Source organism: Myotis lucifugus, unplaced genomic scaffold, assembly GCF_000147115.1.
Source record: "Myotis lucifugus unplaced genomic scaffold, Myoluc2.0 scaffold_231, whole genome shotgun sequence".
Taxonomy (NCBI): Eukaryota; Metazoa; Chordata; class Mammalia; order Chiroptera; family Vespertilionidae; genus Myotis; species Myotis lucifugus.
The window spans coordinates 1,591,558-1,606,557 of NW_005871279.1; the positions used below are offsets into that span (position 1 = coordinate 1,591,558).

Sequence of the window (15,000 nt, forward strand, 5' to 3'; positions counted from 1 at the left end):
CAACTGCTTCTTCAGTAGAGAAGGGAGAAATATAGGGGACTGGTCACTTTTGTAACTTTTCTTCAAGCAAAAGGACAGCTGAAAGCATAGAACTCCGCTAGTCTATAAAGAGACTAATCAATCCTTCTTTTCACATCACCATATTCTTTTCATTAGTTTTCACTTACAGTTTTTTTAGTAGTTAGTAGAGGGGTGTCAGAAACTCACAGCAACACTATAATTACAGTGCAGCCCACATCTTACATTTATGTCCTCTCCCTCCCCTCCCCCCCCCCCCCCCAGAAATGGGAGACACGAGAAACGTCCCTGAGGCACACCAAGCAGCTAGTTGGTACCTGATGCCCACTGGTACCCTGCTCCCCTCCACTCTGTCCCCGACTGGGACTTACTTTGCCCTCTAAGTCCCCACAGCTCTGCCTTTTTGCTCCTCACCTGTGCTCCCAGGTCTGCATATCTGCAGGTGGTGGGAACCCAGAAGTGCTTACTGTAAGCCTGCAGTGTCCTTGGAGAACTGATTGACTGGGTTTCTCGTTCCCTGTTGGAGCGCCCCTGACTCTTTTCCCTCTTATTCCACTTTTTTCTCTCTCCCTGACTGATGCCTCACCTGAATGAGGCTCAGATACTTCAAGACTACACTAAGGATAAGATTAGCTAACCAAACAATTCAAACAAACAGCTAAGAGTAGCCTTTCTATATAAAAAGCAGATTGCTTGAGGTTTTAGGAGACTTTTGATAGAGTGAAAACCAGCTTTTTAAATCAGTGGAAGTGTATAGAAAGTTCATCCACTAATGAAAAGTACAGTCAGCTCTATATTAAGGGAAATGGTTATGGAGAGGAATAAAGAAGGGAGGCAGGAGATGGCAGCAGTGTCTGCGGTAGCCAGACCTGAAGAGTATTCTCGGGCTGGAGCCTCTAGGCTGGCGCGTCCCTGTCTCTGACAGTGTTGCCCTACAAATTCCCACTATTTGAATCCCTAGTTTTTTACTTTTCTGAAAATTGATATTTAATGCTTATGCTTATGTTCACAGTTATTCTCAAACTCTACCCTCTTCTTTATTATCCCACTCCCCTGGGATAAAAATTGGAGCTTAATACCAGAGAATATTTAGACTCACTATGTACCAGACCCGTTGAAATCTATTATCTCATTTAATCCTCACAAAAAACCTCACACTTTTCTACCCTTTAGAGGTTATGGTTAGTCACAAGTAACATTATTACCCTCATTTTTCTACAGGAGGAAATTGAGGCTCATAGAGGTTAAATAACTTACCTGAAAGTCCCACAGCAGTGCAGCCGTGAGCACAAGTCTTTCCGGCTTGACCTTCACCATAGCGCCACGCTGCTCCGACAGGGAGACTTGGGGAGAGTATTTTTGTTTGGGTCCATACCTACCCAGGGGAACCAGGCAGGGCATCTGCCAGGGGGGTACTTGCTGGGCTTGTCCTCTGAGAGGCCCAAAGTTTTGACTACAGCTGTCATCTGGACTGCACCCCATTCAGATACTCGTTTTGATTGAACAGTTCTTATCAATGGCTTTTTAAATTTAATTTTCATTTTTATCAGAAATCCATGTACATGGTTTTAAAACTCAAATGTTACAAAAAAAAACTCAAATGTTACAAAGCAGCTCATTTCTAGTCTTAAATTGTTTCCCAGAAGCAAATCTTTTCAATTATTTTATTTTTCAGCTTTATTGAGATATAATTGACAAATACATTTGTAAAGATAAAGTATTCAATATGATGATTTTTTATATATAGTGAAAGGATCCCCCCACACACACACACACACACATCAAGTTAATTAACACATCCAGCACCAAGTATACCTTTGAATTTTACTCTCTTCACACATTTCAATTATACAATAAAATATTATATATTACATCCTTAGGCCTTATTCATTGCACAACTGAAAGTTTATACCCTTTTACAAGCTCTATTTCCCCTACCCTCTAGCCCCTAGCAACCACTTTTCTACTCTGTTTCTGTGAGTTTGAGTTGTTTTTTAGATTCCACATATAAGTGATACTGTACAGCATTTGTCTTTCTCTGTTTGCCTTATTTCACTTAGCATAATGCCCTCCAGGTCCAACCCATTATTGCAAATGTAATATTTCCTTCTTTTGTGTGTGTGGGTGTGGGGGGGGGGGTTGTTGTTGTTTTTGTTAATCATCACTGAGTGGGAGGGAGGTAGGGAGAGGGAGAGAGGGAGAAAGGGGGAGAGACAGAGAGAGAGAGATAGAGAGAGAGAGAGAAACATCAATGTGAGAGAGACACATCAATTGGTTACCTCCCGCATGTGCCCTGAATGGATCTGGAAACAAACCTGCAACTCAGGTACATGCCCTTGACCAGGAATCAAACCCAAGACCCTTCAGTGCATTGGCCTATACTCTAACCACTTAGCAACACCAGCCAGGGTGATTTCCTTCATGTTTAAGGCTGCATAATATTCCATTATATACATACATCACATTTTCTTTATCCATTCATCCAGCAATAGACACTTAAGTTGTTTCTATATTGTAGCCACTGAATAATGCTGCTATGAACATTATAGTACAAACTAGAGGCTCGGTGCATGAAAATTCATGCACTGGAGTGGGGGTCCCTCAGCCTGTTCTGCCCCCACTCACAGTCCAGGAGCCCTCAGGGGTGGGAGGCGATCCAGTGATCAGGGGAAGGCAATGCCCCTATCACACCTCTGCTGCTGCCACTGCCAGCAGCACAAGCCTCTGCCAGCCCTGGTTACCTGTGCCTCAGGCCGGCCCTGGGGGGCTGGGGGGCTGAGGGTGGGTCTGGCCACACCATGCACCTGCCGTCCCCCCTTCTCCCCCTCATCCCCCCCGGATGAGCTGAAAGAACTGGAGGACTCCAGTGGCAGGCGCAAGGAGCAGCCGGACCCGCCTGAGGGTACCAATTTCATCCCATAAGCAATATACAAGGGTTCATTTTACTCCACATCCTCACCAGCATTTGTCAACTCTTTTTGTTAATAGACAACGTAACAGGTGTGAGGTGATATCTCATTGTGGTTTTGATTTGCATTTCTCTGGTGATTACTGATGCTGAGCACCTTTGTATGTACCTGTTGGCCATCTGTATGTCTTCTTTAGAAAAAAATGTCTATTCAGGTGATTTGCCCATTTTTTAATTTGTTTATTTGATTTTTTGTTACTGAGTTGTATGAATTTCTTATATGTTTTGGATAATCCATTACTGGGTACATGGTTTGCAGATATTTTCTCCCATTCTGTAGGATGCCTTTTCATTTTGTTGATGGTTTCCTTGCTGTGCAGAGATTTTTGTTTGATGTAGCCCCACTTTTTATTTGCTGTCTTTGCTTTTGGCATCAAATCCAAAAGTCATCATCAAGACCAATGTTAAGGAGCCTACGTTTTCTTCTAGGAGTTTTATGTTTTTTAATCCATGTTGGGTTATTTATTGTAATGTAAGATAGTGGTCCAGTTTCATTCTTTTGCATGTATCTGTCCAATTTTCCCAACACCATTTTTTGAAGAGAATATCCTCTCTCCTTTTTTATATTCTTGATTTCTTTGTCATAAATTAATTGGCCATATACATGTGGGTTTATTTCTAAGGTTTCTGTTCTGTTCCATTGATTTATGTGTATGTTTTTATGCCATACCATACTGTTTTGTTACTTTCATTTTATAATATAGTTTGAAATCAGGAAGTGTGATGCCTCCAGCTTTGTTCTTCTTTCTCAAGATTGCTTTGCTTATTTAGGGTATTTTGTGCTTCCGTACAAATTTCAGAATTGTATGTTCTATATTTTTCAAAAATGCCATCCCAATTTTGATAGGAATTGCATTGAATCTATAGATTGCTTTAGGTAGTAGGAATATTTTGACAATATTAATTATTCTAATCTATGAACATGGAATATATTTCCATTTATTTGTGTCAGTTTATTTAATCAATGTCTTATAATTTTCACTGTACAGATCTTTCACCTCCTTGGATAAATTTATTTCTAAATATTTTTAAAAGATTTTTTACTGATTTTTAGAGAGAGGAAGGAATAGAGAGTGAGAAACATCAATATGAGTGAAACATCAATTGGCTGCCTCCTGCATGGCCCCTATCAGTATCAAGCCCACAATTCAGGCATGTGCCCTGATCAGAATCGAACTGTGACCTCCTGATTTATGGGTTGACACTCAACTACTAAGCCACACCAGCCAGGACTATTCCTAAATATTTTATTTTTTATGCTTTTGTAAATGGGATTGTTTTCTTAATTTCTCCTTCTGATAGTTCATTGTTAGTGTATAAAAACATTAATGTTCTGCAACATTGGTGAATTTATTGGTTCTAAGTTTTTTTGGTGATATCTTTAGGGTTTCCAATATATGGTATCCTGTCATCTGCAAATAGAGACAATTTTACTTTTTTATTTCAGATTTAGATGCCTTTTATCTTGTCTGATTGCTGTGGCTAAGACTTTCAGTACTGTGTTGAGTAAAGTGAGTGGGCATCCTTATCTTGTTCCTGATTTAGAGGAAAAGCTTTCAGCATTTTATTGTTGAGGATGATATTAGCTTTAGTGTATCATATATGGCCTTTATTATGTTGAGGTATGTTCCCTCTATACCAACTTTGTTTAGAGTTTTTGTCATGAAAGAGTGTTGAATTTTGTCAAATGTTTTCTGCATCTATTGAGATTATGTAATCATATAATTTTTATCTGTCATTGTGTTAAGTTGGTGTATCACATTTATTAATTTGTGAATGTTGAACCATCTTTGCATCCCTGGAATGAATCCCACTTGATCATGTTGTTTGATCTTTTTAATGTATTGTTGAACCTGGTTTGCCAATATTTTGTTGAGGATTTTTGCATCTATGTTCATCAAGGATATTGGTCTATAATTTTCTTTTCTTGTGTGTCCTTCTCTGGCTTTAGTGTCAGGATAATGAGTTTGAGAGTGTCCCCTCCTCTTCAGCTTATTGGAAGAGTTTGAGAAGGATTAACATTAATTTTCCTTTAAATATTTGATAGAATTCACCAGGAAGATCATCTGGTCCTGGGCTTTTCTTTGTTGGAAGGTTTTTGATTACTATTTCAATTTTGTTGTAGTAACTGGTCTATTCAAATTATCTATGACTCAGGCTTGGTAGGTTGTATATTTCTAGACATTTCTCTTTTTTTGTATGTATACCTTATTCAATTTGTTGGAGTATAATTGTTTATAGTAGTCACTTATGATTCTTTATATTTCTGTAGTATCAGTTGTAATGTCTCGTTTCATTTCTGACTTTGAGTCTTTTCTCTTATTCTATCTAAAAGTTTGTCAATTTTATCTTTTAAAAAAACAGTTCTTAGTTTCATTGATTTTTTTTTCCTGTTTGTTTTTCTGGTCTCTATTTCATTTATTTCTGCTCTGAATTTTGTTATTTCCTTTCTCCTACTAACTTTGGGCTTAATTTGTTCTTTTTTTTCTAGTTCCTTGAGCTGTAAAGTTAAGATAGTTGACATCTTTCTCCTTAACATAGGCATGTGTCTCTATAAACTTTCCTCTTCAAATTGCTTTTTCTGAATCCCATAAATTTTGGTATGTTGTATTTCCATTTTTATTTCTCTAAATATTTTTTTTATTATTCTTGATTTCTTCTTTGTCCCATTGGCCTGTTGTTTAATCTCCACATATTTGTGAATTTCCAGTTTTCTTTTCTTATAATTGATTTCTAGTTTCCTACCATTATAGTCAGAAAATATGCTTGCTTTGATTTCAGTTTTTTAAAATTTATTAAGACTGTTTTGTTTTGTGGCCTAACATATGATCTATCCTGAAGAATGTTCCATGTGTGCCTGAGAACAATGTATATTCTATTCTTCTCAGATGCAATGTTCTGTATATATTTGTTAGGTCCACTTGATATAACATACAGTTTAAGTTTAATGTTTCCTTATTAATTTTCCGTCTGGATGATCTATCCATTGTTATAAGTAAGGTATTGAAATCCTCTGCGCCCCACCCCCAATTGCTGTTTTTCCCTTCAGATCTGTTAATATTTGCTTTATATATTAAAGTGCTCTTATGTTGGGTGCATATTTACAAGTGTTATATTTTCTTGACAAAGTGACACATTTGTCATTATACAATCATCTTCTTTGTCTCTTGTTACAGTCTTTGGCTTAAAATCTATTTTGTCTGATATAAGTATAGAACCCTGCTTTGTTTGAGTTCTATTTTCATAACATCTTTTTCCATCCCTTCATTTTTAATCTGTGTCCTTAAAGCTGAAATGAGTCTCTTATAGGCAGCATATATTTGGGTCTTGGGTTTTTTGTCCACTAAACTACTCTATGTTTAACTAATCCATATACATTTAAAGTAATTAGATCATTTAATCCATATACATTTAAAGTAATTGTTAATAGGTATGGACTTACTATTGCTATTTTGTTCACTGTTTCTGGCTGTTTTGTAATTCTTTTGTTCCTGTTTTTCTCTCTTGCTCTCTTCCTTTGTGATTTGATGATTTTCTGTAGTCTTTTGCATTTATTTCTTTCTCTTTATCTTTTATCTATCTACTATAGGTTATAACTTTGTGTTATCACAAGGCTTACATAAAACATCTTCTACTTAAACAGTCTGTTTTAAGCTATAATAACTTCAAATGCATACAAAAGCTCTACATTTTTGCACTCTTCTCTTCACATTTTGCTTTTGATGACACAATTTAATTTTTTTTTACATTGTGCATCCATTATCAAGTTATTGTGGTATAGTTACTTTTGATACTTTTTTCATCTTTGTATTAGTTATGTAACTTACCCACCAGATTACAACACTAGGATATTCTGATTTTTACTATATATTTACTTTAACCCAGTGAGTTATATATTTTCATGTTTTCCTCTCATTAATTTAACATTGTTTAGTTTCAGCTTTAAAAACTCTCTTTATCTCTTCTTGTAAGGTTGGTGTAGCTTTTGTTTGGGAAATTCGTTCTTTCCTTCAATTCTGAAAGACAACTTTGCCAGGTAGTTTTTTTATTTCAGGCACTTTGAATATATCATGCCACTCCCTTCTGACCTGAAAAGCTTCTGCTGAAAAATCTAATAGTCTTATGAGAGTTCCCTTGTACGTAACAAGTTGTTTTCTCTTGCTGCTTTTAAGATTCCCTCCTTGTCTATAGCATTTGACAATTTAATAATAATGTTGTCTCAGTGTGGATCTCTTTGGATTATCTATATTTGGAGATCTGGACTTCCTGGATCTGGATGTCTCTTTCTTACCCCAGGTTAGGGAAGTTTTCAGTTATTATTTCTTTAAATACGCTTTTTGCCCCTTTCTCTCACCTCCTTCTGGAACCCCTATAATGCATATCATGATCTGCTTATGTTTCATATGTCCCTTAAGCTATCCTCTTTTTCTTTCTTTTTTCCTTTTTACTCCTTTGATTGGATTCTAGTGCCCCGTGAGGTTTGCTGATCCTTTCTTCTACTTGATTTAGTCTGCTGTTAAACTCTAATGATTTTTTTTTCAGTTCAGTTATTGTATTCTTCAGCTATATGTTTTCTATTTTGTACTTTTTACTGTTTTCTTTGTTGACATTCTCACTTTGTTCATGCACTGTTCTCCTGGTCTTAATAAACATCTTTACAATTGTTATTTTGAACATTCTATCTGGTAAATAAATTATGTTCATTTTATTAAGATCTGTTTCTGGAGATTTTTCTTGTGGTTTTGTTTTTGTTTTGTTTTGATTTTGGACCATATTCCTGTTTCTTCATTTTCTTTGATTCTCTTTGGTGATCTCTAAACATGAGATAAAACAGCCACCTCTCCTAGTCTTGATAGACTATTCTTGTTATAAAAGTGAATCACTTTGACCAATCCAGCTAAGCTTCTAGTTGTCTCTCAAGCCTCTGAGAGTGTCCAAGCCACTTTCCTTGTTTCTAGTGGCTTCAGGAGTTGAGGGTGTGCCAAAACCTGTCAGTGTCCCAAAAATGAGAATGGCAGTCAGCATGTAGATGCAGGCTGATTATAAACTGGACCCTCAGGTAGCAGCTGGGCAATTATGTAGTTAAGCCCCTTCTAGGGAACACTGGGAGATGGGTGTTTTTGCCTGCTTCCTCTCTGCTGGGCCCAGATATAGCTGTGGGGAGGAGGGAATACTCCTGCACCTGTTAAGAACTGCTTTATTTGATACAGTACTGCGGGGCTGAGGAATATAAGCCCCATTGGCTCTCAGAGCCAGGTAATCTGGGGGCCATCCCTTGGGCAGCAGCCACAAAAGCTGGAGTGCCACCCATTTGCAAAAATTCCTTCCAGGGAGACACTAGTAACTTGGTTTTGTTGTTGGAGTGGGCTGAAGAGAGAGGGCAGGAAAGGTGTTTGCTGTTTCCGTCTCTGGGGAGGATTGCAGCCAGCCACTAGATATGTGCTGAGGTTAGAAACCTCATCCTCAAGTAGAGTATGTGGGAGGTTTGGCCTGTTTCCTATGCTCTCATCACTGAATGGGGGTGGGAGAAGAGTGCTCAATGCATTTGTGAATAACTGGGTTTTGTTTTGCTATATTCTTAAAGGTCTCATAGACACAATCCCCATTGGCTTTCAGAAATGGGTATTTAGCGAGTCTTAGAAGTTGGGAAAAGTATCACAAATGTTGGCAAAATCCAGATGCTAGATTTGAGGTCCAAACCCTTTGCACCTCAGGGAAAAGCCGGTAGTTTGGGGTCTGCTCCTGATTGTATGGCCCTGTGGCAGGGGGTTCTGTCAAGTGGCTCAGCCTTTGCTAGGCATTTTGATGTGGGTGGGTGTTCTGTCATTTGCCCAATGTGTAGGAGCTGTTCAGCTAGTTTCTGGATCATTGCTTTGTGTGCAGTTATACATTCGATGTGTCTGTAGGAGGAGGGGAGCTCAGAAGCCTATGTCACCATCTTGGTCACCTCTGCAATTTCCAATTATTTTAGCTATTTCTTTTGTCAATTAAATCCATATTTCTAGACTGACCATTTCTCAGAATGATCAAATACTCAAGTCATCTATATGTTCCATGTACTTTTTTTATGGCAACATCTCCTGGAATTCCTCAACATCATCATCTTTTGGCTCTCTCCTATGTTGAATAACCTAACTCGTACATCTCCTGCCTCCCTGCTTTGTTTACGCCCTCACATTGTGGCACTTCTTCAGAAATACATCTTGGAAAAAAGCTTAAGGAAGATAATAGTTTTTAGTCTTTGCATATCTGAAAATATCCTTGTTTTACTCTAATACTACCATTTAGCTAGACAAGGAGTTTAGGATACAATGAAGATTTTTGAAGACATTGTTCCATTGTTTTCTAACTTCCAGTGCTGCTAGGGAGTCAAATGTTATTCTGATTCTGGGTCCTTTGAATGGGACCTATTTTCTTCTCAGAAACTTAAAATCATTTATTTACCCCCATACTCTGAAATTTTGGAACATTTGTGCTTTGGAGGTTTTTTTCTTTTTTCATTTTTCTGGGTGTACATTGGGCCTTTGTAATCTGCAAACCCATGTCTTTCAGTTCTGAGAAATTACATAATTTCCAAGGATAATTTCCTACCCTCCTTTTCCCCTATCTCTTCTAGAACCCACACTTAGGTATTGTATTCCCTGAAATAATCCTATTTTCTTATTTTTTCTCTTTTCATTTCCTTATGTTCATGTATTTGTACAACTTCCTTAACTTTATCTTCCAAATCTTCAAAGTATGATTTAAATAGCTTTGTTGTGCTTTATAACTTTTTTAATATAGCAGCATCCCATGCTTATTTCCTATGATAATCAATATTGACCTACAATGTCATAGATCTTGTGATATAATGTGCTTCTTGGGGAAAAACTTTGCCACTTCAATATTTTCTCTTTATATAGGGTTTAATCTGCCAAAAATAAGTACTTTTTAGTCCCCATGCTGTTAAATTTAGTTTAAAATGATTTCTTCAAAACTTGTCAAGTTATCACAAAATGTTGGCCAAAAAACAAAGTTTCTTAGGAGTATTTGTGGCCACACTACAAATAGAGCTGAAGTATAAATAACTGCAAGATAAAAAGACAAGGAGATGGTTCCAGCAATCAGAGTTAGCCAAAGCACAGGGCTGTTGGCAGTGGCCTGGAATGTGGGATGCATTGCCCACTTGAATCAAAGTCCAGATGCCTGTGGTTTCTTTTTTCCATTATCAGTTCATCATACTGGTTTGTTTTTGTTTTAAGGTCATCAGGCTTCTGAGCAAGAATCTCATCTCTAGAAAATATTCCATGCCAAAACTCCCTATGTATGTGCAATTTATTTAAATGAGTGACATGTGGTTTCATATTGGCATTCTCTTATTGCAAATGATAAATGGCATCTTATATCAGTTGATTAGGTTACAAAATGCTTTGATGTGCAGTCTCAGTAAAAACCCAGCACATTTTTTTTTTTTACATATTATTATTTAGTTCTGAAAGGAAGGGACAGGGAGAGAAACATCAATAATGAGAGAGAATCATTGATCGGCAGCCTGCTGCACGCCCTCTACTGGAGATCGAGCCCACAACCCGGGCATGTGCCAACCAGAATCAAACCCGGGACTCTTCAGTCCGCAGGACGATGCTCTATCACCTGAGCAAAACCGGCTAGGGCAACCCTGTAAATTTTAATCTTCATTTCACAAAGGTTGTAAAAGCAGACAGCACAATGGTTAAGAGCCTCAACATTCTTAACTGAAAAAATGGGATAACATTGATCTCTTGGGGTTTGTGTGTTACTTTATATACACAGAATGATTAATGTGTCTGGTATATAGTAAGCACCCCTAAAGGGGCTGCCATTGTTGTAATGCTAGAATCTGTCTTAAGGATTCCAGCAGTGTGTGTTAATCCTGTCATCCTTCTGTTTTTCACTTATTTGTAAAATATCTTCCTTTTGTTTGTTCTGCATTCTTATTCAATTACAGACTTCTCAAAAAATGGGAATTATCTACCAAAAGCCTATACAAATTTGAGACTCACCATACTATCAGCTGACTCAAATTAATTTTGCATCCAAATACTTTCTGCATCCAAAACTCCTAGTTTTAGGCAAATGGAAACTAGCTTTACTATTTGAATTTCTTAAAAGGATGTGCTTTGCTTAAGTATTCTATGAATTACATTTCTCAGTTATTGCATAGCAATTTAATGCATACTTCTTAAGGATATAATCAAACTGGTTTTATTTGGGTGTTTTTTTATCCTCATGAGAGGATTTATTTACTAATTTTAGAGAGAGGCAAGGAGAGGGAGAGAAAGAAAAAGATCCTCTGTTGTCTCCCATATGCACCCTGACCAGAGATTGAACCTGCAATCTGTTTTGGTGTATGGGCTGATGTTCCAACTGAGCCATCCGCCAGGCCTGTGTTTTGGTTTTTAACATAAAAGCTAAGAGCCCTAGCCCATGTGAATCTGATTTGCAGAGGCAAGAGAAGTCTGCCTTTGTGCCTATGCTCTTCAAGAAGGTGACACTTCCGTGTCCCTATTCTGGAGATGATGTGGCTTCCTGTGGTCCACAGAAGACCTGAGTTCCAGGGAACACAACCAGGAAGTCCTTGTAAAGACATTTTTTCATGTGCATTTGTTTCCCATAGCTTAGTCTAATAGTTTCCAAATGTCAATGGAAGCAGGATTCAGCTCAGGAACTTGTTATAAATTCCTACCTGGACCCCCTCAAAAATTTGATTCGATAGGATGGAGCAACAAGTCTGCATTTAAAACAAACTTTCCCCACAGCTGCTGCTATGCGATTCCAACATAGGTAGTGCAAACCCCACAAAGAGAAACACTGCCTAAGTCTAAGGCTTTGAGGGTTGGGCTAAAAGGAATAAAAAGGGCTCTCCCTATTTCTTTCCCCCAGGAAGTAGTTGAAACATCTAGAGAAAACCGAGGGTCCTTGTTGCTGGAATTGGCCTGGGTCCACCACATACCTCTTTCCTATATATCCATTACCAACTTGCCCAGTTATTTCTACTAATTTGGACTTTTTTAAACAGACAACTATTTTATTAACTTAACCCTGTTCTTATACAAAGCATTACACAAGCTGTTTAGAAAGTTAAGATTCAATATTTTGTTTTCCTTTCCTTGTGCTTCTAGAACATATGTCCATTCAAAACAGATTCAGGAAGGATGTTAGTATACAAGGGAATGTTGTCTCCCTCTGAAGAATATATTACAATTTTATTTTCATTTCCCCCCTACACAGCTATGAATTCCAGGTGAAACCAAAAAACCCACTTGGAGAAGGCCCACCCAGCACCACAGTGGCATTCAGTACTGAATCAGGTAATCACATCAACAGCAATTCCCAACAAGGATGTAAAGGGCTACAATGTTTTGCAATAGGGAACTTGTTTGAAACCCAGCCAAACATTATGTATAGTTTCTTGAATTTCCAAAAATCATCTATGGGACAAAACCAATTGTGGAAGATTCCCATAAGGAAAGACCATTTATGTTTTTCCTCATATATTTTGATGTAAGAAAAAAATTAGGTATATCAGTTTAAAAGAAAAGTGTTTAATCTATACTCAAAAATCTAGTGAACTAATGGTCTTCTGTATGCCAGCAACAATGCCTGGAATCAAAATATCAGACATGCTGAGCCATACATCTAGAAAGGAAACTCATTTGACACGTTTGTTTTCTGATAAGCAGCTGTGAAATTCTCTTTTGTGAGCTTCTAAGCTCCAATTTTCTAATGTGATAAATATATATTCACAGCATCATTTGTATAATTTTACACCAACTGCAGTTCATGGCACGTTGGTGATTTATCATCAGTAATTTTTGTATGAAACTAAGAGGAAGCTTTTAAGCTAGAACAGCAATGAAGATGTCTAACTACTCAAATCACAAATAAAAGATACAGCTGACTATCTGGCAGAAGATTTCCAATTGAGAACCATTTCCAAAACAACACCCACATACTTTCCAATTCCATTTGAGAAAGAGTAAACTATTTTGTGGGTAAAATTTCTTTACTGTAAGCACCCACCTTCTTCACTGTACCACTGGAACACTGAGACCTACTTACTTAATAACTTCTGACTCTGTTGCTATTTCTCCTCAGCGGATCCGAGAGTGAGCGAGCCAGTTTCTGGTAAGTACCTGTCTTGATGTGAACGTAACTACATGCTTTTCTAAAATGATTCAACTACACAGACATGGCAGAATGTAAGTCATGATAACAATCAGGTGTGAATGAGTATCCAGAACACTCAGTTTCATCAAGAGTCTGATGTTTTGGGAACAAGTTGGATATTCTGAAGCTTGCTTTCATGCATGTACCAAATTTTCTGTATAATAACTATCAAGATATAATACCCTCATTTCCACTTTTAATAACAAGTCACATTAGAGCAGCTGCTTAAATTGTATATGCTGCAACACAAAACAAAACCTGAATTCTCTCAGGATGCTGTCTACATCTAGCACTGCAAAGGCTATTCAACACCTAAAAATACACCTCTACAACTTTATCACTATTGACAGGAACTTAAGTGGGGCCTTATGTGTTTAACTCCTATAATATTTTTGGCTCCAATATTTAGCATTGGAGAAAACCAGCTGTCAGCAAGTTGACAGTGAACTTTGCAAACTGTTTTTTGATTGTTTGTTTGTTTTTTAAAGCTTTTAGGACAGCTCTTCAGCACCAAAATCAGATACTAAACTCAAATCTTATGTTTTCCTTATGCAGGAGGAAGAGATGCCATCTGGACAGAAAGACCCTTTGATTCAGACTCTTACTCAGAATGTAAAGGCAAACAGTATGTCAAAAGGACTTGGTATAAAAAGTTTGTAGGGGTACAGCTATGCAACTCTCTTAGATACAAGATTTATCTGAGCGACTCCCTCACAGGTAAGCAAGACTACCTGCTGTTTTGAGTCTTGTCTATCAGGGAATGCTTTGCAGCATTCTGTAAAACTTGGTCTTTACTTTGGACAGAAACTAAGGTATGATGTAAATACAAATATTCTTTTTGAACAAGAAATAGCCTAGAAAACAAGGATTTAAGACATGCTATTAGAAGGTAAACAATGAAAATGCAATTTGAACAGTGCTATCATGGCAAACTTGAATGTAAAGACACTAGCCACATTCAAGCTCAGTTTTGTTACTGCCAACCAAGGATAAAAACCTTACTGATAATAAAATGGGTGTATCTAACAGTACTCATAGGAGGAATATGACAATCAAAATTTTAAGTCTGTTAACGACCAGATCAAGATTACAACAACTGGCTGGAAAGGCTATGTAACCTCTTGCTCCAGATCCAGCAGCTTATTTTCACTTCTATACTCCTACAATAAAAATTTTAAACAAATAAGGCTTAGAAAGGTAGGCATTTGTTCAATTACTCAATAGTATCTGCTTTATTCAGACATTGTTCTAGGTGTTAAGGACAAAACAGCAAACAAGACACAAGCAAGCCTTCTTATAGCTTACAATCTAGTTGTAGTGCTTTGAAAAAAAACTTAAAGAGTGGAACAAAATGGCTGAATGGAAGCTCCTTTAATTAGAAGTACTAGGAAAAGCCTCTCTGAAAAGATAACACTGTGCCAGGAAGAAAACTACGAGAAGGCACCAACCAAGCAAAGATCTAGGGGAAAGCAAAGATGGAGGGACGAGAAACTCAAAGGCCTGTGGCACAACATGCATAGCCAGTTCCACTGGTGTGGCTGAGGCTTAGTAAGAGGAAGACAAGGCAGGCAGGTGTGAAATCATGTGAGACTTTGGGTTTTCTTCTGAGTATAACAGGAGTTTGCTGGAGAGATTTATGGGAGTAACATTACCCTGAGTAGCATTTTTAAAACATGTAGGATATGAGAGGAAGGGAGGAAGAATAGAGAGGCAAAATGAAAAACAGGAATGTCAGGCTGGGAGACCATTTTCATAGTTCAGTCAAAGGGCGCTGATGGGCTGGACTAGGGGCAAAAGTACAAGATCAGGAAGAATGATTATTTGGA

General features: G+C 37.6%; 1 protein-coding gene across 1 annotated transcript in view; it reads left to right on the plus strand.

Annotated features, from left to right (window-relative positions):
- The window catches only part of ABI3BP (ABI family member 3 binding protein), a gene marked incomplete at its 5' end in the record, with an annotated part of 255,936 nt that overhangs the window by 235,682 nt on the left and 5,254 nt on the right, over positions 1-15,000 (plus strand). The window contains 3 exons of the mRNA XM_023762091.1: positions 12,236-12,315; positions 13,103-13,132; positions 13,730-13,891. Of these exons, the coding sequence (XP_023617859.1) occupies positions 12,236-12,315; positions 13,103-13,132; positions 13,730-13,891 (272 nt within the window). The remainder of the gene's footprint in view (positions 1-12,235; positions 12,316-13,102; positions 13,133-13,729; positions 13,892-15,000) is intronic.